Source organism: Cervus elaphus, chromosome 19, assembly GCF_910594005.1.
Source record: "Cervus elaphus chromosome 19, mCerEla1.1, whole genome shotgun sequence".
Lineage (NCBI taxonomy): Eukaryota > Metazoa > Chordata > Mammalia > Artiodactyla > Cervidae > Cervus > Cervus elaphus.
In genome coordinates this window covers 75,866,599-75,890,877 of record NC_057833.1, presented here as the reverse complement: position 1 = coordinate 75,890,877, position 24,279 = coordinate 75,866,599, and the positions used below count along the sequence as shown (strand labels likewise).

The 24,279-nt window shown below is 48.0% G+C and overlaps 3 protein-coding genes across 4 annotated transcripts; 2 read left to right on the top strand and 1 right to left on the bottom strand.

The window, feature by feature from the left end:
- Nucleotides 1–6,810: 6,810 nt before the first annotated feature.
- On the top strand, nt 6,811–7,737 carry LOC122675175 (keratin-associated protein 10-8-like). 2 transcript variants are annotated; one of them, XM_043873611.1, is made up of 2 exons: nt 6,811–7,196; nt 7,227–7,737. In XM_043873611.1, the coding sequence occupies exons 1-2, from the start codon at nt 6,859–6,861 to the stop codon at nt 7,468–7,470; spliced, it is 582 nt and encodes a 193-aa protein (XP_043729546.1). In that variant the 5' UTR covers nt 6,811–6,858; the 3' UTR covers nt 7,471–7,737. The 2 variants fall into 2 exon arrangements, with proteins under 2 accessions (XP_043729546.1, XP_043729545.1); XM_043873610.1 differs by having other exon boundaries at nt 6,811–7,737.
- Nucleotides 7,738–15,441: 7,704 nt separating this feature from the next.
- LOC122675241 (keratin-associated protein 12-2-like) lies at nt 15,442–15,792 on the bottom strand. Its single transcript, XM_043873663.1, has one exon. The coding sequence runs from the start codon at nt 15,790–15,792 to the stop codon at nt 15,442–15,444; it is 351 nt and encodes a 116-aa protein (XP_043729598.1).
- A 1,956-nt stretch (nt 15,793–17,748) lies between these two features.
- LOC122675176 (keratin-associated protein 12-2-like) lies at nt 17,749–18,440 on the top strand. The gene has a single exon (XM_043873612.1). It carries the CDS (start codon nt 17,811–17,813, stop codon nt 18,153–18,155), a length of 345 nt encoding a protein of 114 aa, XP_043729547.1. The 5' UTR covers nt 17,749–17,810; the 3' UTR covers nt 18,156–18,440.
- Nucleotides 18,441–24,279: the final 5,839 nt, after the last annotated feature.

Here is a 24,279-nt window from a genome sequence, read left to right as displayed (position 1 = left end):
TGCTGAGTCATATCAGGGAAGGATTTGAAAAGAAGATGAAGTTATCTGGGCCCCACAGAGTGACACTCTAGCTTCAAGGAGATGCCAGGAAGTGGCATCATGGAAAATCCTCATAGCTTAGGCGTGGGGAGGAGATCGGGGTGGGAGGCTGGGGAGCCAGTCAGGCCGACTGCGGCTCAGGCTTGATGCCGAGGATGCTCACCTGTGCACGGAGCTCTTCACACACATCATGTTGCAGCCCTCACACCCCGAAGGTGAGGCAGATTCCCCAGGAGCATGCATCACGTACTCAGGAAGTGCTCCCAGGAGAGCCTGGTAAGGGGCTGGGACCACCAGATCAGGGACTGGAAGAAGGTGAAGTCCCAGGCCGATCCCACAGGGACACTGAGTGCACATCCCATCTTGGAGAAGGAAGCTGGGCGCTCACCTGTCCATCTGGATGGATCCAAATCCCCAGGCACTGCAGACTAAGATGTGTGGCAGAGTAGCTCCTCCAAGCAGTCCTGCAAGGAGACCTGCAGGTGAGGACTGCTCTGAGCAAGCCCAGGAGGTGCGTGAGCGTGGGAAATGGGGTTGGGGAGCATCCGGGCACAGCCCCAGTAGTGTCGGCTCAACAGACTTAATTACCCCCTTGTACAGATGAAGATGACCCAGGTCTCTAAGGTGACACTTCTGGAAGCTAGAAACAGGCTCTCTGACTGAATAAAGCACTTCATGCATTTATTTATCCATTTGATGGGCAATTACTTTTTTCACTTTTTTTTTTTTTGCTACAGCCACTGCTGAGAAAAGGATTTGATTGCACAGTAAAGAAACTGGAATTAAAATGAAAAGGACAGAACCATCAGTGAACTGTGGAATTTTTCAACTATCTTTAGGTGTCCCTTTGTTCTACATTAAAATAGACATAGATAGTCTATTTTATCTATCATAGATAGATGATAGGTAATTGACAGATAGATGATAGAGTGATAAAAATAATACCATAAGGAGAGTATAAGACAAAAAACTAGTTAGGGGACTTCCTGGTGGTCAAGTGGTTAAGAATCTGCCTGCAATGAAAGGAACATGGGTTCAATCCCTGGTCCAGGAAGATTCCACATGCCTCAGAACAACTAAGCCCATGAGACACAGCTACTGCAGCCTGAGAGCCTAGAACCCATGAGCGAAAACTACTAAGCCCAGGTGCTGCAGCTGCTGGAGCCTGTATGCTCTAGAGCCTGTGCTTCACAACAAGAGAAACCACAGCCAGGAGAAGCTCATGCATTGCAACTAGAGAGTACCCTCTGCTCACCACAACTAGAGGAAGCCTGCGTGTAGCAAAAGAAATTTTTTTTAATGTTAGGAAAAAAATACATGTAACTTGTGAAACTCCAATACCTTGACCACCAGATGTGAAGAACTGACTCATTGGAAAAGACCCTGATGCTAGGAAAGATGGAAGGCAGGAGGAGAAGGGGACGACAGAGGATGAGATGGTTGGATGGCATCACTGACTCAATGGACATGAGTTTGAGCAGGCTCCGGGAGTTGGTGATGGACAGGGAAGCCTGGTGTGTTGCAGTCCATGGGGTCACAGAGTCAGACACGACTGAGCGACTGAACTGAACTGAACCTGTACCACAGAAAATGTACTATTTTGCTAATATTTAAGAGCTGCCAAAATCAGGGGGGTAAAGACCAACGCATCAATATTTGAAGTGGGCTGGAGATAACGAACATCAACTCACAGAAAATGAAATGCAAATGAGTTTGAATATACAAAAAGATTCTCAAAGTCATATTAAGAGAAAGGTAAATATTTTGAAGACCACAAGAGATTCTATTTCTTAGCTGTCAGAATGACAAAAAGCTTGATGACACATGCAGTTGGAAAAGTTGTATAAAATAGACATTCTCACATGCTCCTTACAGGAGTACAAAAATGGAACAGCCCAATACAGAGGGAATTTGATAGGCTCTACTAAAATTTCACGTTGATCAGGTAGCTCAGGAGTAAAGAATCTGCCTGCCAATGCAGGAGACACAAGAGACATGGCTTCAATCCCTGAGTTGGGAAGATCCCCTGGAGTAGGAAATTGCAACCCACTCCAGTATTCTTGCCTGTGAAACTCCATGGACAGAGGAGCTTGGCGTGCTACAGTCCATGGGGTCACAAAGTCAGACACTATTGAGCACCACCACCGCTCATCCAGTGATAAACAGTCAGCACTAAAATCTAGAACTGCATCCCAAAGATACACTGGCAAAGTTAATACATGAGACCCTGATGCTGGGGAAGATTGAGGGCAGGAGGAGAAGGGGGCAACAGAGGATGAGATGATTGGGTGGCATCGTCGACACAACAGACATGAATTTGAGCAAATTCCGGGAGATAGAGAAGCACAGGGAAGCCAGGCATGCTGCAGCCCGTGGGGTCACAAAGAGTAGGACCCGACTAAGCGACTGAACAATGACAGTCTGTTCACTGCAGTGTTACTCAAAGTAGTAAAGGATATGAAGGAAAACAATTGTCCATCCACTAACTATGCTGCATTCATACATGGAGTGCTGTGAGGCTCTAAGAAGGAGTGAAGGAGGTCTCAGTACATGCCCTCGAGTGGGCTCCAGGATGTGTGGATGAGGGGAAAAGTAAGGTGCCGACCAGGGTGTATAAAAGGCCATCCCTTTTGTAAGAAAGGAGAATAAACACAGATTGTTGGTCACATTTGAAAAAATAATGGAAAGATAAACCAAAACTTAATAAACTATTAACCCATAAGGGGAATTAAAAAAACAGGTGGAGGGGACTGTGATGCAAGCCAGACCTCTGTGCATGAATCTTGCAGTGAGTTATTGCAGGTGGTTCTCAGAATACATTTTTCCACAGGGAAAGTGATACACAGCCAGTCAGGTTACTGCCAGAATTCTCACTGGAGCCGTCTGGAGTTGACTTGTACTAAGTGGCAAGAGTCAAGTATTAACTATTCAGGAATTTCACGAACTGGCTGTTAAACTACTGGTAACTTGATACTGGACATGATCAAGGTGTTCCTGTCTGAGGACTGGCTCGGATCTAGGATCAAGCTTTCTATTGGGGTGACTCCCTCCCCTTCCCATTCAACCATCTTAGATTTCTGCTATTTTAGAGGATTGGTTTGGGGGGTAGGTATTTTGTTTTACAGATTTTGAAGAGTATACAAGTGATGGAATCTAGCTTCCTGAAAAAAGATGGTGATTTGCAGTGTTTGCCAATTTTCTTGATTTAAGTGCTCCCACCTCGGAAGAACCCTGCAATCAAGAGAAGTGTGCATGCATGCTTTCTCAGTCACTCAGTTACGTCCAACTCTGTGCAACCCCATGGACTGCAGCCCTCCAGGCTCCTCTGTCCATGGGATTCTCCAAGCAAGAATACTGGAGTGGGTTGCCATTTCCTTCTCTAGGGGATCATTTCAACCCAGGGATTGAACCTGCATCTCCTGCATTGGCAGGCGGATTCTTTACCACTGAGCCACCTGGGAAGCCCCAAGACAAGTTTACATAGTAAGAATTATCCCAGTTTTTCCCCCACCCCCAGCATTCACCCATGCAACAATACGAGGGAAGAGAAGAACCCCAACATTTTGAGGATGGTTGAGCAGAGTTCAGTCCTGAAACGTCATTATGGGCTCTGTGTCCATAGGACAGAGGGAAGGAATGTCTTTATTCAAGTCCAGGCTACATTCAGCTCAGAGAGGGTCCACCAGGCCCATAGGTCATTCCTATGTCTCGGGATGTGTAATTGGAATGGAAGTCCCTGGTGTTTAAAACAACCCCACATTCATTCCAAACTTTGGAAGGAATTCTCATACTAACAAAGATAAGCCTCCGAAACTGCTTCCCCTGTGCCCCGAGTCAGGAGAGTGCTTCAAAATCAGCATTGCAACCTGGAAGCAGTGGCAGAAATTAGTGCTGCTTTAAAGACCTGAAGGATGTGGGGGTGGTTCCCCATAACATCTCCACTCACCAGTCTACAAAAACCAGTTGGATCCTGGGAAATGACAAAGAACTACTGCAAACCCACCAATGAGTAGCCCCAATTGCAGCTGCTACAACACACGTGATGTGTTTGCTGGAGCACCTGAACCCAGCATTCAGTGCATGGTAAGCAGATAAATCAGATCTCATCGGCATTTTAAAAGTCTATCAAAGGACACTGTCAAGAGAGGGAAAAGACAACCCACAAAATGAGGGGAAATATTTGCAAAAAATAATTCTGATAAAGGGCCTAGTAGTCAGAGTACATAAAGAACGCCTATAACTGGACAACAAGACAAACAGCCTAATTTAAAATGGACAAAGTGCTATCGTAGACATTGTTCCAAAGGAAATATACAAACAAGCACAAGAAAGGAATTGCAATGTCATTGGCCATTAGGGAAATGCAAGTCAAACACAAGGAGATTCCACTTCATGTCCACTAGGGTGGCTGTGATTTAAAACAAACAAATAAATGAATAGAAAACAAGTCTTGATGAGCATGTAAAGAAATTGGGATCTTTGTACATTGCCAGTAGAAATGTAAAATGGCACAGCTGCTGTGGAAAATGGTCTAGTGGTTCCTCAAAAGTTTGCCATATAACCCATCAAATCTACTTCTAGGTATACACCCAAAAGACTTATTAATGAAAAGAGATATTCAAACAAAAGCTTGTACACAAATATTCATCACACCTTATTCACACTAAGAAAAATGTGTTGCTGTTGTTGTTGAGTCGCTCAGTCCTGTCTGACTCTTTGCAACCCCATGGACTGCAGCACCCCAGGATTCCCTGTTCATCACCATCTCCTGGAGCTTGCTCAGACTCAAGTCCATTAAGTCAATGATGTCATCCAATCATCTCATCCTCTGTAGCCCCCTTCTCCTCCTGCCCTCAATCTTTCCCAGTGTCTGGGTCTTTTCCAAAGAGTTAGCTCTTCATATCAGGTGGCCAAAGTACTGGAGCTTCAGCTTCAGTCCTTCTGATGTATGTTCATGGTTGATTTCCTTTAGGATGGACCGGTTTGATCTCCTTGCAGTCCAAGAGACTCTCAAGAGTCTTCTCCAACACCACAGTTCAAAAGCATCAATTCTTTGGCACTCAGCCTTCTTTATGGCCCAACTCTCATATCCATACATAACTATACGGACCTTTGTGAGCAAACTGATATCTCTGCTTTTTAATATGTTGTCTAGGTTTGTCATAGCTTCTCTTCCAAGGAGCAAGCATCTTTTAAACCAAAAGGTGTAAATGGCCCAAATGTCCATTGACTTACAGATAAATAAAATGTGGTCTATTTCTATGAGGAATATTATTCAGTCATAAAAAAGGAGGGAGCACACATGTATGCTACAAAGTAGATGGACCTTAAAAACATTATGTCATGTTGGAGTCAGACACAAAAGGCCACCTACTGTGTGATTCCTTTTATATGAAATGTGCAGAACAGGCAAAGCCATAGAGACAGAGGGCAGGGTGATTGACAGGGACTGGGGAGGGTCTACTTAATACTACAAGATTTCCTTTTGGGAATGTCCTGGAACTACATAGTGGTCATAGTTGTACAATGTTGTGACTGTACTAAATGCCCCTGATTTGAAATGGTTAATTTTATATTATGTGTTATATGTAATAATATACATACCTGCTAAGGATTTCTAACAGGGAGGCCCCCAGAGCTTCCATGGTGATCCAGTGGTTAAAAATCCACCTGCCAATGCAAAGAACCTAAGTTTGATCCCTGGTCTGGGAATAGCCCACGTGCCACAACTACCAAAGCCCGTATGTCCTAAAGCCAGTGCTCCACAATAAGATAAGCCACTGCCAAGAGAAGCCTCCGCCCTGCAACAAAGAGTAAATCCCATTCGCCACAACCAGAGAAAGCCTGGATGCAGCAACAAAGACCCAGCTCAGCGAAAAAGTAGCTAATTAATTTTTAAGAAGAGTGAGGACCTCAGACTGTGCAGCACTGGGCATTATCAGTGTTGTAAATCTTGGCTGATCTTGTAGGTGGGACACTTGTGTTTTAGAGACTTTAATTATCAGTGATATACAGTAGCTTTTCATACATTGATTGGAAATTTGAATGAACTGTGTGTCTGTGTTTGATTCTTTGGTATCATATCCTGCTTTAGTTGTAAAGACTTTTAAATCCTATATTGCAAATATTTTCTGGCAGTTCAATATCTTCACTTTATATGCCAAAATTATTTCTTTTGGATTCTGATTGAAGTTACATCAGTGATGGGTTGATCCAGAAAGAGTGGCGATTCAGTCTACAGCCCTGAGTTTCTTGCTGACAGCTCTCGGGTCCCAGTGGATATATGTTGTGTGTGTTCTTTGATCAAGTTTACTATTTCGCTCACAACTTATCTTCTTAGTATTGCTCTTAGGTATAGTTTGGGCTGCGGTAAAACTAGGCATCTTTCCCTATGTATTCTCACACTGTCGAGGCTGGCGTGAAGTGGGGAGGGGCTGCAGGGGCTGGGAACTTATCTCCCGCCCAGCCCCTCCCTCCGTGAACGTGACTTAAGAACCCCGGCAGTCATTCAGCAGAAACTTGCGTCTTGTATTCTCCACAAGTTTTCTGGAGCCAAACAAAGAACAGATGGGAAAACAGACTCCTGCAATGTACTCACATGTTTAATGAGTAAAAGCTAATTGTAGAAAACACAGCAGCCTTAATGAGGGTCTCGTGCAACCAGCTCCAAACAGCAACAAGGAAGGGAGGGCGTGGGAGCCTCCAACCAGGGCCACGTGCATACCCAGGGCGGGTATAAAAGCAGACACCCCCCAGCACCTCACTCACACACTCACACTCACACACACTCACACCTCCTCCAACCCCACCACCTCCACCATGGCCGCCTCAACCTTGTCTGTCTGTTCCAACGACCTGAGCTACGACAGCCGGATCTGCCTGCCGGGGTCCTATGACTCCTGCACCGACTCCTCCTGGCAGGTGGACGACTGTCCAGAGAGCTGCTGTGAGCCCCCCTGCTGTGCCCCCAGCTGCTGCGCCCCGGCCCCCCGCCTGACCCTCCTCTGTGCCCCAGTGAGCTGCGAGTCCAGTCCCTGCTGCCAGCCAGCCTGCAGCAGCTCCTGCCTGGCCTTGGGCTGCCAGACGTCTAGCTGCCAGTCCTCCTGCTGCACCTCCTCCCCCTGCCCGCAGGCCTGCTGTGAGCCCGTCTGCTGCAGGCCCGTCTGCTGCGAGCCCGTCTGCTGCAGGCCCGTCTGCCTCAGGCCCGTGTGTTGTGAGGCCTCCCCCTGCTCAGCCCCCTCATCCTGCTGCAGACCCTCCTCCTCCGTGTCCCTCCTCTGCCGCCCTGTGTGCCGCCCCGCCTGCTGCATCCCTGCCTCCTCCTGCCAGCCCAGCTGCTGCCGCCCGGCCTCCTCCGTGTCCCTGCTCTGCCGCCCCGTGTGCCACCCTGCCTGTTGCATCCCCGCCTCGGCCCTGGAGCCCTGCTGCTGACCGGCCGATCATCTGCCCTCCACAAGCTGCTGTCTCTCTCACAAGCTCCAGGAGCCCCTCTGCTGGCACCAGGACCTCCCCTCTCCCAAAGGTGGACACGCAGATGCTGCCCAGAGGGTATTCGAACTTGGCAGGCATCCCAGAGAGCCCTTGACAGGGTGGACAGTGGGGCCCCAGGAGCCTCCTCTGCAGGACGGGCTGCTTCAATCCCATATGACAAACACAAGCTGCTATAATGAATAAAGTGTTTATGTCAGGAAATACGGACCCATGTCTGTTTTGCCCTCCTCCCTTGGGCCCCTTCGGCCCCTCCAAATTTGGCCTGTGGGTGCTCTGCCAGCAGAAGCCAGGCAGTAAAGACACATTCTCCCATCCGAGTTCAAAGCAGCTGAGGGACCACAGGATCTGAAAGCTGGTGCCATCCACACATTCTGTGTCCCTTCCTACCCCAGGCCCACTCTCCCTGCAGCAGGCGGCCCTTCAAGGCTGGCACGGGAGGCGGGTGTGGGTGCAGAAGGCTCAGATCCTGAGTGGACCCTGGGTTCCTCCCACACCACCCCCTTCCCATGCAGATTGAAGGTGACTTGGGGAGCAGCACAAACCCTTCTGGTTCAGGATCTGAGAGTCCAGGGCGAGTGCCGTTAGAAAGAAGTGCCGACACTGAGGAGGCTTGCCTATATGCTGGTCTGTGTACGAGATTCTGGGGGCCCCAAGGGGGTGCAGTGTCAATTTAGACATCACTCATTCTACTCAAGGTTTCAAGGCCTGACTGAGGAGGGAAAGAACAAAAGAGACGCCTTGTGAACAAACCCTCAGGACAGTAGGGGAGAAGGAGCCTGCAGTCTTAGTGGACACTAGCAATAGAGGAAGTGGGCACCAGTCAGCACCAGGCACCCTTATCCCCCCACTTATCCTCCCACCAGAAACAGACTGATGAGGCCCATAGGAGCAGGAGAACAGTGGAGGCTGGGGCAAGAGGGGCCAGGAACTGAAGGCATCTCCCCACAGGATACCCCCACCCCAGCTCAGCTCCACCCAGGAAAGAGGAAATGGAGCAAAACCCTAAGAGGACCTGTAAACATGTAGGGGCCAGATGTAAACCTGCCTCAACTCTTAAATCTCTTTCCTGAGTTTACTCAAGATATGTACCACTTTTCTCCTTTGCCTTAACTTTTCTTTCCACAGCTATTTGTAAAGCCTCCTCAGACAACCATTTTTGCCTTTTTGCATTTCTTTTGCTTGGGGATGGTCTTGATCACTGCCAAATGATCAAAGGCAAAGGAGAAAAGGAAATATATACCCATTTGAATGCAGAGTTCCAAAGAATAGCAAGGAGAGATAAGAAAGCCTTCCTCAGTGATCAGTGCAAAGAAATCAATAGAATGGGAAAGACTAGAGATCTCTTCAAGAAAATTAGAGATCCCAAGGGAATATTTCATGCAAAGATGGGCACAATAAAGGACAGAAGTGGTACGGACCTAACAGAAGCAGAAGATATTAAGAAGCGGTGGCAACAATAAACAGAAGAACTATACAAAAAAGATCTTCATAATAGCCACGATGGTATGATCACTCACCTAGAGCCAGAGATCGTGGAATGTGAAGTCAAGTGGGCCTTAGGAAGCATCACTACGAATAAAGCTAGTGGAGGTGATGGAATTCCAGTTGAGCTATTTCAAATCCTAAAGTGTTGCACTCAATATGCCAGCAAATTTGGAAAACTCAGCAGTGGCCACAGGACTGGAAAAGGTCAGTTTTCAAGCCAATCCCAAAGAAGGGCAATACCAAAGAATGTTCAAACTACTGCACAATTGCACTCATCTCACACGCTAGGAAAGTAATGCTCAAAATTCTCCAAGCCAGTCTTCAACAGTACGCAAACCATGAACTTCCAGATGTTCAAGCTGGATTTAGAAAAGGCAGAGGAACCAGAGATCAAATTGCAAAACATTCATTGGATCATCGCAAAAGAAAGAGAGTTCCCGAGAAACATCTACTTCTGCTTTATTGACTATGCTAAAGACTTTGGCTGTGTGGATCACAACAAACTGTGGAAAATTCTTCAAAAGATGGGAATACCAGACCACCCTGACCTGCCTCCTAAGAAATCTGTATGCAGGTCAAGAAGCAACAGTTAGAACTGAACATGGAACAACAGACTGGTTCCGAATCGGGAAAGGAGTACATCAAGGCTGTATATTGTCACCCTGCCTATTTAACTTATATGCAGAGTACATCATGAGAAATGTTGGGCTGGATGAAGCACAAGTTAGAACCAAGATTGCCGGGAGAAATATCAATAACCTCAGATATGCAGATGACACCACCCTCATGGCAGAAAGTGAAGAAGAGCTAAAGAGCCTCTTGATGAAAGTGAAAGAAGAGAGTGAAAAAGTTGGCTTAAAACTCAACATTCAAAAAATTAAGATCATGGCATCTGGCCACATCACTTCATGGCGAATAGATGGGGAAACAATGGAAGCAGAGACAGACTTTATTCTCTTGGGCTCCAAAATCACTGCAGATGATAACTGCAGCCATGAAATTAAAAGATGCTTGCTCCTTAGAAGAAAAGTTATGACCGAACTAGACAGCATATTAAAAAGCAGAGACATTACTTTGCCAACAAAGGTCCATCTAGTCAAAGCTGTGGTTTTTCCAGTAGTCATGTATGGATGAGACAGTTGGACTATAAAGAAAGCTGAGCACCGAAGAATTGATGCTTTTGTAGTGTGGTGTTGGAGAAGACTCTTGAGAGTCCCTTGGACTGCAAGGAGATCCAACCAGTCCATCCTAAAGGAGATCAGTCCTGAATATTCACTGGAATGACTGATGCTGAAGCTGAAGCTCCAATACTTTGGCCACCTGATGCGAAGACCTGACTCATTGGAAAAGACCAATGAGTTGCTGGGAAAGATTGAAGGCAGGAGAAGGGGACGACAGAGGATGAGATGGTTGGATGTCATCACTGGCTCAATGAACATGAGGTTGAGTGAGCTCTGGGAGTTGATGATGGACAGGGAAGCCTGGTGTGCTGCAGTCCATGGAGTCACAAAGAGTCGGACACAACCGAGCAACTGAACTAAACTAAACTCTACCCTTTTACTGTTCATTTCAATTTTAATAATATAGAACCGTCTCCATAGATAAGTGGACAATGGCCTTGGTGGACTCTTCATAGCGCAAAGAGTTAAGAAGACGTAGAGAAGGTTTCACTTCACCTCAACCCAAGAAAAGTGAGGTGCAGCGACATTGACACGCATGGAAACCAGAACCTACAGCCCACAGCAAAGCTAGTGTCGTCTGTCGGGATGAGCAGAGCATCTGTGGGGTTCCTGACCGGATAGTGGTGTTGCCGTGCACAGCGCAACACAGGCACCCATGAAGACCGCGTGTGCATCCCGTGACACCAAGCCCCAAGCAGGTGACTCCTGCTGCTGTGTGTCCACATGGGTCAGGCCGCAGCGCTGACCTGGGAGGAGAGCCGGTGAAAGACATTTATGTAGTTCACCCTAGTAACAAAGCGACAACTCTAAATGCTCCGAGACTCTTCAGATCTCAGGCGAGCCTCTCCATCAGTGTGACGCCCTTTTATCATCCACGTGACTCAGCCAGGGACCGTCGCAACCCCAAAGGCATCCTGTGAACCAGAGCAACCCGTGCAGACTTCCTCTCCCGCCTGGTGGGCAGCGCAGTGGTGCCCTCCTGGGGGTAGTAGGGAGGGCAGCAGAAAGGTGGGGCGTGACATCCAGTGCCTGGTTTGGGGAAGATAAACAGGCCTGGCGGGAAGTTTGGTTTGAATGGAAGCATATGAGGCAGTGCCAGGCGCAGCGGGCGCTCTTAGAGTTCCCTCTTTCACATCTTCACAGTCATGTGACATCATAGTGATGGGAGTTTCTGGGTCTGCGCCTTCCGACAGGAAGGACGCCCCGATGGCGCTCCTTTTAGACTCTTCCTTGGTTCCCAAACGGTTGTCCCTGGAACCCTGGTATGCCAATGGCTCCCTTCTCTGGGGAGCCCCCACCCCTCCCTAGGATGGCCCCAATGCCCCTGCTCTCGAAGGGCCCACGTTCACACCACAGGGGCTGAGTTGGCACTTCCTGGGGCAGCCCTCTGTCTCCAGGGCCAGGCTTCCCCTTCCCGGAATATCACGGGCACCCCATGTGCGGGCCTGCACATTCCTCCTGTAACTGCCAGGATTCCGGATGGGACGGGGTCTTTGTGCACAGTGAGCTTATCAAGTGTCCAGTAGGTGGAATGCTCAAATTGGACCCTCCTCATTCTTGAGGAAGCAAAATATCAGATGCCGGAGGACAAATGGAGCCATGGTGAGGCCACGCAGTGAATGAGGGAGGGGCCAGACTCGTCTTGCAGCTTTAAGATGTCCTCTGATGGGCTGCACTGTGTTCCTCCCAAAAAGATAATGTTGGAGTCCTAACCCCCAATACCTCTGAATGTGACCTTATTGGGAAATGTCCTTGCAGGTGTTGTTCACTCAGTCATGTCCGACTCTTTGCGACCCCATGGACTGCAGCACGCCAGGCTTCCCTGTCCTTCACCATCTCCCAGAGTTTTCTCAAACTCGTGTCCATTGAGTTGATGATGACATCCACCCATCTCATCCTCTGTCATTCCCTACTCCTCCTGCCTTCAATCTTTCCCAGCATCAGGGTCTTTTCCAATGAGTCAGCTCTTCACATCAGGTGGCCAAATTATTGGAGCTTCAGCTTCATCATCAGTCCTTCCAATGAATATTCAGGGTTGATTTCCTTTAGGATTGACTGTTTGATCTTATTGTTCAAGGGACTCTCAAGAGTCTACTCCAACCCCACAATCTGAAAGTATCAGTTCTTCAGTGCTCAGACTTCTTTATGGTCCAACTCTCACATCTGTACATAACTACTGGAAAGACCATAGCTTTGACTATATGGACCCTTGTCAGCAAAGTGATGTCTTTGTTTTTTAATATACTAAGGTTGTCATAGCTTTTCTTCCAAGGAGTAAGTTGTGATCTAGTTAAAATGAGGCCAGTGGGGTGCGCTTTAACACAGAGACACATAACTGTGTCCTCATAAACAAAGGAACTCTGGACACACAGGTACCACAGAGGGAAGATGCTGTGAAGATGACGGCAGAGGTCAGGCCTGTGCAAGCCAAGGAACCACAGAGATGTCAGGAGCCAGGAGAGAGGATGGATTCTCCCTCATCACCCTGAGAAGGGACCAGCCTGCCCACACCTTGATTTCTGTGTCTGGCCTCCAGTCCCTGAGACCACACATGCTGCTGAAGATGGTACCCAGTCTGGGCACTCTGCCGTCACAGGAATCTTCTCCAGCCCCTCCCCTCCTCCAGGCCCAACAGAGGGTGGAGAGGCCAAGAGGGTGCTGTGCTACAGGGGTCCAGGCATGTGGGTGCCAAGGTCAAGAGCTGCCCCTGAAGAGAGTTGTGCCATGTCCCCCACCCTCCTAAGGAGGAGGGATGGGCAGGTACGCCCTCTGCGGGCAAATGAGGGGCTCCCAGGGGATCACCAGGAGTGTGACAGAGTCCTCTAGGGAGGTCCACGCCTTTCTGGGGCCGCAACACTGGACTTCACTGTGGCTGCCCTAAAAAGTAACCAGGAACATGTGGCTGAAACAGCACCAAGGTGTCACCTCTCAGCTGTGAAGGTGGGATCAGGAGTGAGTCTCACTGGCCATGGTCACGGATGGACTGTCTGATCCAACTCAGGGCCTCAGGGCAGAATCTCTTCTTTGTCTCCTTCAGCTTCTAGAGGCACCATATCCTTGGCCCATGGCCCGGCGTCCTGCTTTCCTCTCCCTGTGGCCTCCCTTTCAGTGGCCACATCTCCTGTCACCTCTCCCAAGTCCACCCGTGTGACTCAGAAACACCTCCCATTACAAGGCCCTTAATTTATTCCCATCCACAAAGTTGCTCTGCTGTCCATGTAAGGGAATTTATCACAGGTCGTGGGGTCAGATATAGGCATCTCGGGGGAATTTCCATGGACCTCCCAATGGGAAGGAGAGGAGCCACACTTGTCAGAGAAGCATCTGGTTTCCATTTAGACTGGCAGGGGCTGAAAGAGTAGGGGTTACATATCAGTTGCTGAGCAGAAGACCTTTTTACCTAGAAGGGGTCAGTTCAGGCAGTTAGTGACTTCCCTCAAACTACAGAGCACGATTGCTCTCATCTCACACGCTAGTAAAGTAATGCTCAAAATTCTCCAAGCCAGGCTTCAACAACATTACATGAACCATGAGCTTCCAGATGTTCAAGCTGGATTTAGAAAAGGCAGAGGAACCAGAGATCAAATTGCCAACATCCATTGGATCATCAGAAAAGCAAGAGAGTTCCAAAAAAACATCTACTTCTGCTTAATTGACTATGCCGAAGACTTTGGCTGTGTGGATCACAACAAACTGTGGAAAATTCTTCAAGAGATGGGAATACCAGACCACGTTCCCTGCCTCCTGAGAAATCTATATGCAGGTCGGGAAGCAACAGTTAGAACTGGACATGGAACAACAGACTGGTTCCAAATCGGGAAAGGAGTACATCAAGGCTGTATATTGTCACCCTGATTATTTAACTTATATGCAGAGTATATCATGAGTAATGCTGGGCTGGATGAAGCACAAGCTGGAATCAAGATTGCTGGGAGAAATATCAATAACCTCAGATATGTAGATGACACCACCCTCATGGCAGAAAGTGAAGAAGAACTAAAGAGTTTCTTGATGAAAGTGAAAGAGGAGAGTGAAAAAGTTGGCTTGAGGCTCAACATTCAAAAAACTAAGATCATGGTATCTGGTCCCATCACTTCATGGGAAATAGATGGGGAAACAGTGGAAACAGTGGCTGACTTTATTTTTGGGGGCTCCAAAATCCCTGCAGATGGTGACTGCAGCCATGAAATTAAAAGACGCTTGCTCCTTAGAAGAAAAGTTATGACCAACCTAGATAGCATATTATAAAGTTGGACCTTTGCCAACAAAGGTCCATCTAGTCAAAGCTATGGTTTTTCCAGTAGTCATGTATGAGTATGTATGTGAGAGTTGGACTATAAAGAAAGTGCCGAAGAATTGATGCTTTTGAGCTGTGGTGTTGAAGAAGATTCTCAAGGGCCCCTTGGACTGCAAGGAGATCCAACCAGTCCATCCTAAAGGAAATTAGTCCTGAATATTCATTGGAAGGACTGATGCTGAAGCTGAAGCTCCAATACCTTGGCCACCTGATGTGAAGGGCCAACTCATTCAAAGAGACCCTGATGCTGGGAAAGATTGAAGGCAGGAGGAGAAGGGGACAGCAGAGGATGAGATGTCTGGATGGCATCACTGACTCAATGGACATGAGTTTGAGTAAACTCTGGGAGTTGGCAATGGATAGGTAGGCCTGGTGTGCTGCAGTCCATGGGGTTGCAAAGAGTTGGACACGACTGAGCAACTGAACTGAACTGAACTGATCACAGAGCAGGGTGAGGACTGACCTCATAAGTTCAGGGGATAGTGTGGTCCCAATGGCTGAGCACTGGGAGCTCAACCCTCAGCCGAGAAATCACCTTCCAGTGCTCGGTCACCAGCATGGCCATCTGTGACTTGGCCTTCTCTGCAGAAGGACTTTGCAGGTCCTGGGGAACCACCCCCAGAGGAATCATTTTAGGGAAAGACACTAGAGGAGACACATCACATGCTCGGTGAGCATCACACTCTGATGTTTATAAGGCCTGTGATGCTAGAGGCCTCAGAGCCTGGACCAGCCAGTGTGGGCACCATGGGGATGACCTGGTCAGGGGCTGGGGACGCTGATGGGTGAGTCCCTCAGCCTAGCTGGTTAGGACCAGGCGGCCTTGCTGCAACATGGTCTAGTCGGGTCTGGGAGATGTGAAGACGACAGTGTCTGGGCCGCCTCATGGGAGGTACACACGGGGCAGGGGTCTTACAGGTCATGGGCTCAGAAGCAGGAAAGGATGCTTCAGGGGATGGGTCTGCAGACCAGGGCAGGGCAGGAGGGCTGGCAGAACGTGGAAGGCTGGCAGGAGGGGATCACATACACAATGCGCTTGTAGCACATGGGGACATACAGGACAGGCTTGCAGCTCACAGGCACACAGCAGGATGCCTGGCAGGGGCTGGACACAGAACAAGTGTCCTGGCAGGGGCCGGGCACACAGCAGGCTGGCCAGCACAGCAGAGCCACGTGGGGAGCACCACGGGGGTTTCGGCAGCCCAGGGCAGGGCAACAGACAGCAGGGCAGGCCAGCTGGCAGGAACTGGGCACACAGCAAGCTGGCTGGCAGCCCACAGAGCAGTTGGTGTCACACATGTTGGCGTGAGGCTGGGAGGGGTCAGGACAGAGGACAGGACTAGTCTGGAGGCTCCCTCCCCAGGGTGCTTTTTATACCTGGGTCATGGCATCCTGGCAATGAGGGACTGGGTGTCTTCCTTGTGGCCGCCTGTTGTTTTTCCTCCTCCTCCCCCCAAGGGCCTCTTTCTGGAGCTTCTGGTTGCTGTGACTCAGTTCAGGAAGCTCCCTCAGCTGGAGGCTGACGATGACCCAGTGGCCCTGGGATTTCTGGAATCAGGCCAGGAATGGGCCCCCACATGGTGATTTTCAAGGTCTTCCCCCAATTTAACCACCCTGTCCTCTGTCCACATGAGCACAATCACACTTGTCACACCAGCACCTCCATTTGATTTGTGATCCAGAAGATTATCCCTTGGGGTGGGGCTCCTTACTGGGGGCTGTGGCCACATTTTTGCCATAATCATAACAACAGGGTTCCAGTTCGTAGCAGGGCTGAGCTAAGCATTTTACATGGATTGTCTCATAACCAACCAGTTATCAATCCTGCCACCATTCAAGGGGCCGGCAAAACAGATGTCCAGTCAGGAAGACCTAGAAAGTCCTGTAATGCATGCAGGTTCCACCCCTGCAAACGGAGAAGCTCTGAAGCTGCTTGGTCTCATTCTGCGATCTGTGGTCTTTATATTGTGCCCAATGGGGTGGGACTTAGGGGCAGTGTCCAATTCTTGGATCTGTAAATTGGAATTTTCTTGATGAGATTTGGGGATTTTATCCCTTTTTCCTTCAAAATATCCTTAGGCTTCAGTGTCATTCTTTTGTCCTTCTGAGGTTGAAATTACTTGCATGTTAGCCTTTCTGATATGGTCTCAAAGACTCTCTTCATTTTTCTTACTTCTTTGTCCCTCTTCTCCAGATTGGGACATATCTTAGGACTGACATGTCTTCAAGTTCATCGACTCTTTCTTCTTCCAGAACCCAGGTTGTGCTGTCTGGACCTCGGGCTCTCCCCCTACACTGGCTCCCTGACACCCCACACTGTGGGATTTCCCACTGCTCCTGGAACATGCCCATTTCTGCAGCAGATTCCTTACCTCCCCCCATCCCCTGCCCAACTTGCTGCCTCTGCCTGGAGCACCCACTACCCCTAACTCTTTACTGCACCCACTGCCAGCTCAGCATCACCAGAGGCCCATGGACCACCCACTGGCACCCACTTCTCTGCTGAACCCACTTTCTATTCTGGGTTTTAGCCCCCTCTGGAATGATTTCATGCATTGATTTTTCACTCATTCATTTATCCATTGACCTGAAGGGCTCACGAGCCTGGATGCCTCTACTGCCAGCACACAGAATAATCTGCTGCCTCAGCAAATCAGTTCTTGCATGATTACAAAAAGGCAGAAGCTGACAAATTTTCTGCAAAGAGCAAAGAGTAAGCATCTCAGGCTTTGCAGCTACATGGTCTCGCTCACAATGACTCAACATTGTAAGGAAAAGCAGCCTTAGACACATTAAATACATGAGTGTGGCTATGCCCCAGAAAGCTTCATTCACACGCATGCAGCGGAAGAGGCTTGCCCCACAGACTGCAGTTTGCAGACTCCTGTTTCAAAGTTTTCCTGTGCAAAATAAAAGCTCAAAATACACCATAACCTCAAAGTCTTCATTGACGGCATGAGATAAAATGGAATAAAAGGATACAGTACTCTGAGTTGATTCTGAGGTGCCCTATGCATAGTGATGACCTGGAGAAACAATGTGAACACCATGGAAAGGCAAACTAGAACATTCTGTTTACAGAAGGGGGAACTGGCTTCAAAGCCAAACTAATTTATGGAGGAAAATAGCACAGGAAAGCGTGTCCCAGGATAATAAGATGTTGGGGAATCACAGTAGCAACAACCACAAGGAAGTCAACAGTTGTGCTTCTATGTTGCTGGGACGCCCACAACCTGGGTATAAAAGCTGCCAAGACAGGCAGCCTGCAGACAGACATCACCAGCTCTCCTCCCAACACCAGCCAGCCCCACGCCACCATGTGCCACACCAGCTACTCCTCAGGCTGCCAGGCTGCCTGCGTGCCCAGCTCCTGCCAGCCATCCTGCAGCACGTCCAGCCCCTGCCACACGTCCTACTTCACGTCCAGCCCCTGCCAGGCGACCTGCGTGCCCGTGAGTTACAGGCCAGCCATACGCCTGCCAGTGACCTACAAGCCCACCCTGTGTGTGACTCCTTCCTGCCAGTCCTCTGTGTTCCAGCCCGTGAGCTACAGGCCGGCCTTGTATGTCACCCCCTCCTGCCAGTCCTCAGGGTGCTACCAGCCCTCCCGCCCCACCCTGGTCTGCAGACCTGTCTCCTGTAGCACCCCTTCCTGCTTGTGATCACGAGCCTCCTCCCAGATGCTCCCAGTGCAGACCGGATCACTCCTATACCCCTCCCAGCACGAGTCCTCAGGGGGCCTCCAGGTCTGAATGTGGCAGATGAAAAGCATGATCGACCAACGTCTGAACCCAGGCAAGAATGTGGCAGGATGATCTGGACTCGTCTGTGAACTGGTGCATCCCCCCTCCCAACCCCCTGCCAGGAAGCCCTGGTTCCCAGGGTCCTTCTCTATCTCCTGAAGGAAACCACACCCCACGTGAGCCAAATAAACCATGCTATCTCAATGCAGCCTGTCCTTCTTTTTTACCTTCACATATTTTGAAGTTTTCTTCTCAGAGATGAATACAAATCTTAAGTACAGAGGACCCTCCTGAAAGAGCCCTCTTGATGGCTCAGCTGAAGGTGAAGGATCCTTGGTGGGTGGTGGGTGGAGGAGGGTGTGTCCCCACCCATGGCCACCACTCAAGACTCACATTGTGGATGGGGGAGGACTTCTCCTTTCTCTGAGGCGGGTAGGGTGGGAAACAGGTCTGGACGCAGGTCCCAGCTGGGGCCTAAAGCATAACCAACAGGGAGGCCAGAGAGACTCACGCAAACCCACCTCACACAAAAAGGGGAATAAGGCCATCCCAGCAAGAAGAGAGAGATCTGAAAAAGTCTCACCCCTCAGCCCCAGACACACAAGGCCTTCCAAGGCTGACCCTGGACCAAAACCAGAGAGCCCTCCATCCTCCTGGTTCTAGCCTGGCCAGCACAGCTGCCTGAGCAGCATCAGTCTTCACCGGGGATAGGCAGACATGTGTAGAGGTCACTTCTGTGTGATAGGAATGCAGGAGACGCTGAAAATGTAGGACAGAGCAAAAACATGTGTCCCCAGCCCTTGTCCTAAGCACAAGGTGCTAACGGCTCCCCACAAGAATCTGAAGTCACTGGTACCCTGAAGGTCCTCAAGTCATAACAAAACCCAAACCAAGGTCCAGGCAGTCTGATGCAAACTGCCGCCCAAACATTGATGACCTGAGAGAAGCAGGGTCAAGGCATACCCATTCCCAAAAGGAAGCACTGCTTATGTCCATTTAAAACCTAGACAGTGTATTAAAAATCAGAGACATCACTTTGCCAGCAAAGGTCTGTCTAGCCAAAGTTGTGGTTTTTTCAGTAGTCACATACAGATGTGAGAGTTGGACCATAAAAATGGCTGAGCACCAAAGAATAGATGCTTTTGAACTGTGGTGTTGGAAAAGACTCTTGAGAGTCCTTTGGATAGTAAGGAGATCCAATCAGTCAATCCTAAAGGAAGTCAACCCTGAATATTCATTGGAAGGACTGATGTTGAAGCTGAGGCTCCAACACTTTGGTCACCTGATATGAAGAGCTGACTCATTGAAAGAGACCGTGATGCTGGGAAAGATTGAGGGCAGGAGGAGAAGGGAGCTGCAGAGGATGAGATGGTTGGATGGCATCACCAAATCAATGGACAGGAACTTGAGCAAACTCCAGAAGATAATGAAGGACAGGAAAGTCTGGGGTGCTGCAGTCCACGGGGTCACAAAGAGTCAGTCATGACTTAAGAGCTGAACATCAGCAACAACAAATTAACACATGCTATCTGATATTCAAGGGCCTCCCTGCTGGCTCAGCAGTAGAGAACCTGCCCACCAATGCAGGAGACTTCAGTTCGATCACTGGGTCAGAAAGATCCCCTGAAGATGAAAATGGCCGCCTATCCCAGTATTCTTGCCTGGGAAATCCCATGGACAGAGGAACCTGGTGGGCCACAGTCCATGGTATCCCAGAGAATCAGACTTGTCTGAGCAACTGAGCATGCACGCATCTGATATTCAACAAAACTTGGAAGACATACAAAAAAACATGGGAAAAATGTGAATTCATTGTCAACAGACAAAGCAATCAACACAACTAGACTCAAAGTGACCCAGATATTGGAGCCATCAGACTGAAAGCTTAAAATAACTATGAGCAGTGAAATAAATCAGAGAAAGAAATTCTGTATAATCACTTATATGTGGAATCTAAGAGAAAAAAAACTTCATAGATACAAAGAGATTGGTGGTTGCCAGAGGTGGGAAGAAGTGTAGGCAAAATGGATTAAGGGGATCAAAAGGTATAAACTTCTACTTATACAACAATATGTCCTTGGGATGAGATGTCAGTTCAGTTCAGTCACTCAGTCATGTCCAACTCTGCGACCCCATGAGCCGCAGCACGCCAGGCCTCCCTGTCCATCGTCAACTCCCAGAGTCCACACAAACCCATATCCATTGAGTCGGTGATGCCATCCAACCATCTCATCCTCTGTCGTCCCCTTCTCCTCCTGCCCTCAATCTTTCCCAGCATTGGGGTCATTTCAAATGAGTCACCTCTTTGCATCAGGTGGCCAAAGTATTGGAGTTTCAGCTTCAACCTCAGTCCTTCCAATGAACACACAGAACTGATCTCCTTGATGTACAGCATGCTATAAGAGAAAAAACATTTATTTTTAATTATTTACTTGTATTTAGAGAAATAAAACAGAATTATGAAAATATGTAACGAGCCAAGACCTTATGGGGCATTCCCAGAATAGGACATGCACCCACCGTGTCTGTACCTGCCTTTTGTAGAAAAACTTCAAAGTATAAATTTAATCAGAGCATAACTTTGTCAAAGTATAAAGAAGTGAGAAAATGCAGAAACAAAGGCAAACAGTCAAGCAAGACATAATAACAATAGTTTAACCATTAAACAAAGTCAAGGACCTTTAGTTCCTCCTAAGGGCTATAGATAATATTCTGCGCCATGTCCTTGGAGCTGTTTTGCTGATACTGACAACCCCACCAAGTGGGAAAAGTTAACTGCATGCTGCCCACAAGCATGGAGACCCCAGATCAGTTAGAACCAGAAGGTTGGTGAGGTTGACTCCTGATTCCCTCACCACCAACCAATCAGAAGGTCGTCCACAAGCTGATCACATACCCAACAACCCTCCTCCCTCACTCTGTTTTTAAAAATATTTTCCTTAAAGCCTTTGGGAGAATTGGGGTCTTTTAAGTACCAGCTGCCTGGACTGCTTGCTTGGCACCTGCCATAAATGCTGGACTTTCCTTCACCACAACCTGGTGTTGGTAGACTGGTCTTTCTGTACACAGGGTGAGCAGAATTGAGTTAGGTTCAGTAACAAAGAGAGTTAATGTCTATTAAAACAGAGAAAGGGACAGGTTTGGGGAAAACAAATAGCACTTCTAGAAACAAAAGATCAAGTAGTGGAAATTAAAAACTCATTCAAACAGAATATTAGACACAGTTGATGAGAGAATTAGAAAAACTAGAAGACAGTTGAAGTCACCTGTCATCCCTTTCTGGGAGTTGCTTCAGTTGAAGATGATTTTCTTGACCAAGGTCAGACCCCCTTCTCAGGAAAACTCACATCTAAAGCTTTATTTTTATTAACTTATTTATTTGGCTGCACCAGGTCTTCGCTGCAACATGCGGAATCTTTAGTTGAAGCATGTGGGATCTAATTGCCTGACCAGGGCCCCCCGCATTGGGAGAATGGAGTTTTAGCCACTGGACCACCAGGGAAGTCCCAAAGCTCACATCTAATTCCTGATCCAGGGAAATAAAGGCCTGTTCTGGGTCCACAGCACAGGACAGCACTGAAAGACCCTTCCAGCTGGGGAGCTGCCTCTGGAGTCACTGACTGCATCGTGGGCTGACTTCTCCTGAGCCCAATCCTCTCCCTCTCCCTCAACAGCTGTTGATCCTAAGAGAGCTCCCTAAGAAACCTAGTATCTGGGCACCTCCATCTGCAGCAAAGGACCTAGAGGCAATGGCAACCTCGTAGTCTTGTTGTTGTTGTTGATCCATCGCTCAGTCATGTCTGACTCTTTGCGACCCCATGGACTGCAGCACACCAGGCTTCCCTTTCCTTCACCAACTCCCAGAAGATGCTCAAACTCATGCCCATTGAGTCAGTGATGCCATCCAACCATCTCATCCTCTGTCGTCCCCTTCTCCTCCTGCCTTCAATCTTTCCCAGCATCAGGGTCTCTTTGAATGAGTCAACCCTTCACATCAGGTGGCCAAGGTATTGGAGCTTCAGCTTCAGCATCAGTCCTTTCAATGAGTATTCACGACTGATTTCCTTTAGGATTGACTAGTTAGATCTCCTTGAAGTCCAAGGGACTCTCAAGAGTCTTCTTCAGCACCACAGTTCAAAAGCATCAGTTCTTTGGTGCTCAACCTTCTTTACAGTCCAACTCTCACATCTGTACATGACCACTGGAAAACCCATAGCTTTGACTATAGAGACCTTTGTTGGCAAAGTAATGTCTCTGCTTTTTAATATGCTGTAGAGGTTTGTCATAGCTTTTCTTCCAAGGAGCAAATGTCTTTTAATTTCATGGGTGCAGTCACCATCTGCAGTGATTTTGGAGCCCAAGAAAATAAAGTCTGTCACTGCTTCCATTGTTTCCCCATCTATTTGCCATGAAGTGATGTGACCAGATGCCATGATCATTTTTTGAATGTTGAGTTTTAAGCCAACTTTTTCACTCTCTTCTTTCACTTTCATCAAGAGGCTCTTTAGCTCTTCTTCACTTTCTACCATGAGGGTGGTGTCATCTGCATATCTGAGGTTATTGATATTTCTCCCGGCAATCTTGGTTCTAACTTGTGCTTCATCCAGCCCAACATTTCTCATGATGTACTCTGCATATAAGTTAAATAGGCAGGGTGACAATATACAGCCTTGACGTACTCCTTTCCCTATTTGGAACCAGTCTGTTGTTTCATGTCCAGTTCTAACTGTAGCCTCTTGACCTGCATACAGATTCCTCAGGAGGTAAGGTGATCTGGTATTCCCATCTCTTGAAGAATTTTCCACAGTTTATTGTGATCCACACAGTCAAAGACTTTAAAGTAGCCAATTAAGCAGAAGTAGATATTTTTCTGGAACTCTCTTGCTTTTCCTATGATCCAGCAGATGTTGGCAATTTGATCTCTTGTTCCTCTGCCTTTTCTGAATGCAGCTTGAATATCTGGGATGTGATTGCTAAGTCTCATTTCCCACTGAAAAAAACAGGTGCTGCCTGGATCCGTGGTCGGCTGCTGGGGCGGGGGAAAAGCTCAGTGAGTCTGGGACACCTTGAGCCCCAAAGCAAGGAAGCTATCAAAGACTCCTGAGACTATGTGAAAAGGACACAGGAGCCAACCTGAAGGGTCTCCCACTGATGCCTGCTGAAGAAAGAGTAGCTTCATTCTGCTAAAGAATAGCTCCTGTATAGACTGAAACACACCAATTATATAAAAACCCATAAAAATGCATAAGATACACAGAATTTTATGTGTATAGATATATGTGTAAGCTGTATGCTTAATCACTCAGTCGTGTCCAACTCTTTGTGACCCCATGGACTGTAGCCCGGCAGGCTCCTCTGTCCATGGGATTTTTCAGGCAAGAATACTGGAGTGGGTTGCCATTTCTTCCTCCAGGGGCTCTTCCCAAACAAGGGATTGAACCTGGGTCTCCTGCATTGCAGGTGGATTCTTCACCTGCTGAGCCATCAGGAAAGCCCATATACATATCACTTCAGTTCAGTTCAATCTCTCAGTCATGTCCAGCTCTTTGCGACCCTATTGTCCCTGTCCATCACGAACTCCGGGAGCTTGCTCAAACTCATGTGCATCGAGTTAGTGATGCCATCCAAGCATCTCATCCTCTGTTGTCCCCTTCTCCTCCTGCCTTCAATCTTTCCCAGCATCAGGGTCTTCTCCAATGAGTCAGTTCTTCACCCCAGGTGACCAAAGTATAGATATATACACACATAAATATACATAAGAGCATATATGTATAAATATATATACATTTATAAGCATGTATGTGTATAGTTAGAGATCTGTAAAAGTTACTAGGAAACCAAAAAATAATTCTATAAATTGATTAAAAGGACAGAATAAATCACATATCTTGGCTTCTCTGTAAAAAGAGCATTTTGGGGTAACCAAACAGTCATCGAAGGAAAGTCCTTTATAGAAGAATTACAGGTTAAAAATGTAGATGAGCTGATAGGCTTAGCCAGTCTCCCCCTTCCGAAGCCCGGTGATGTAACAGATCTAAGACCA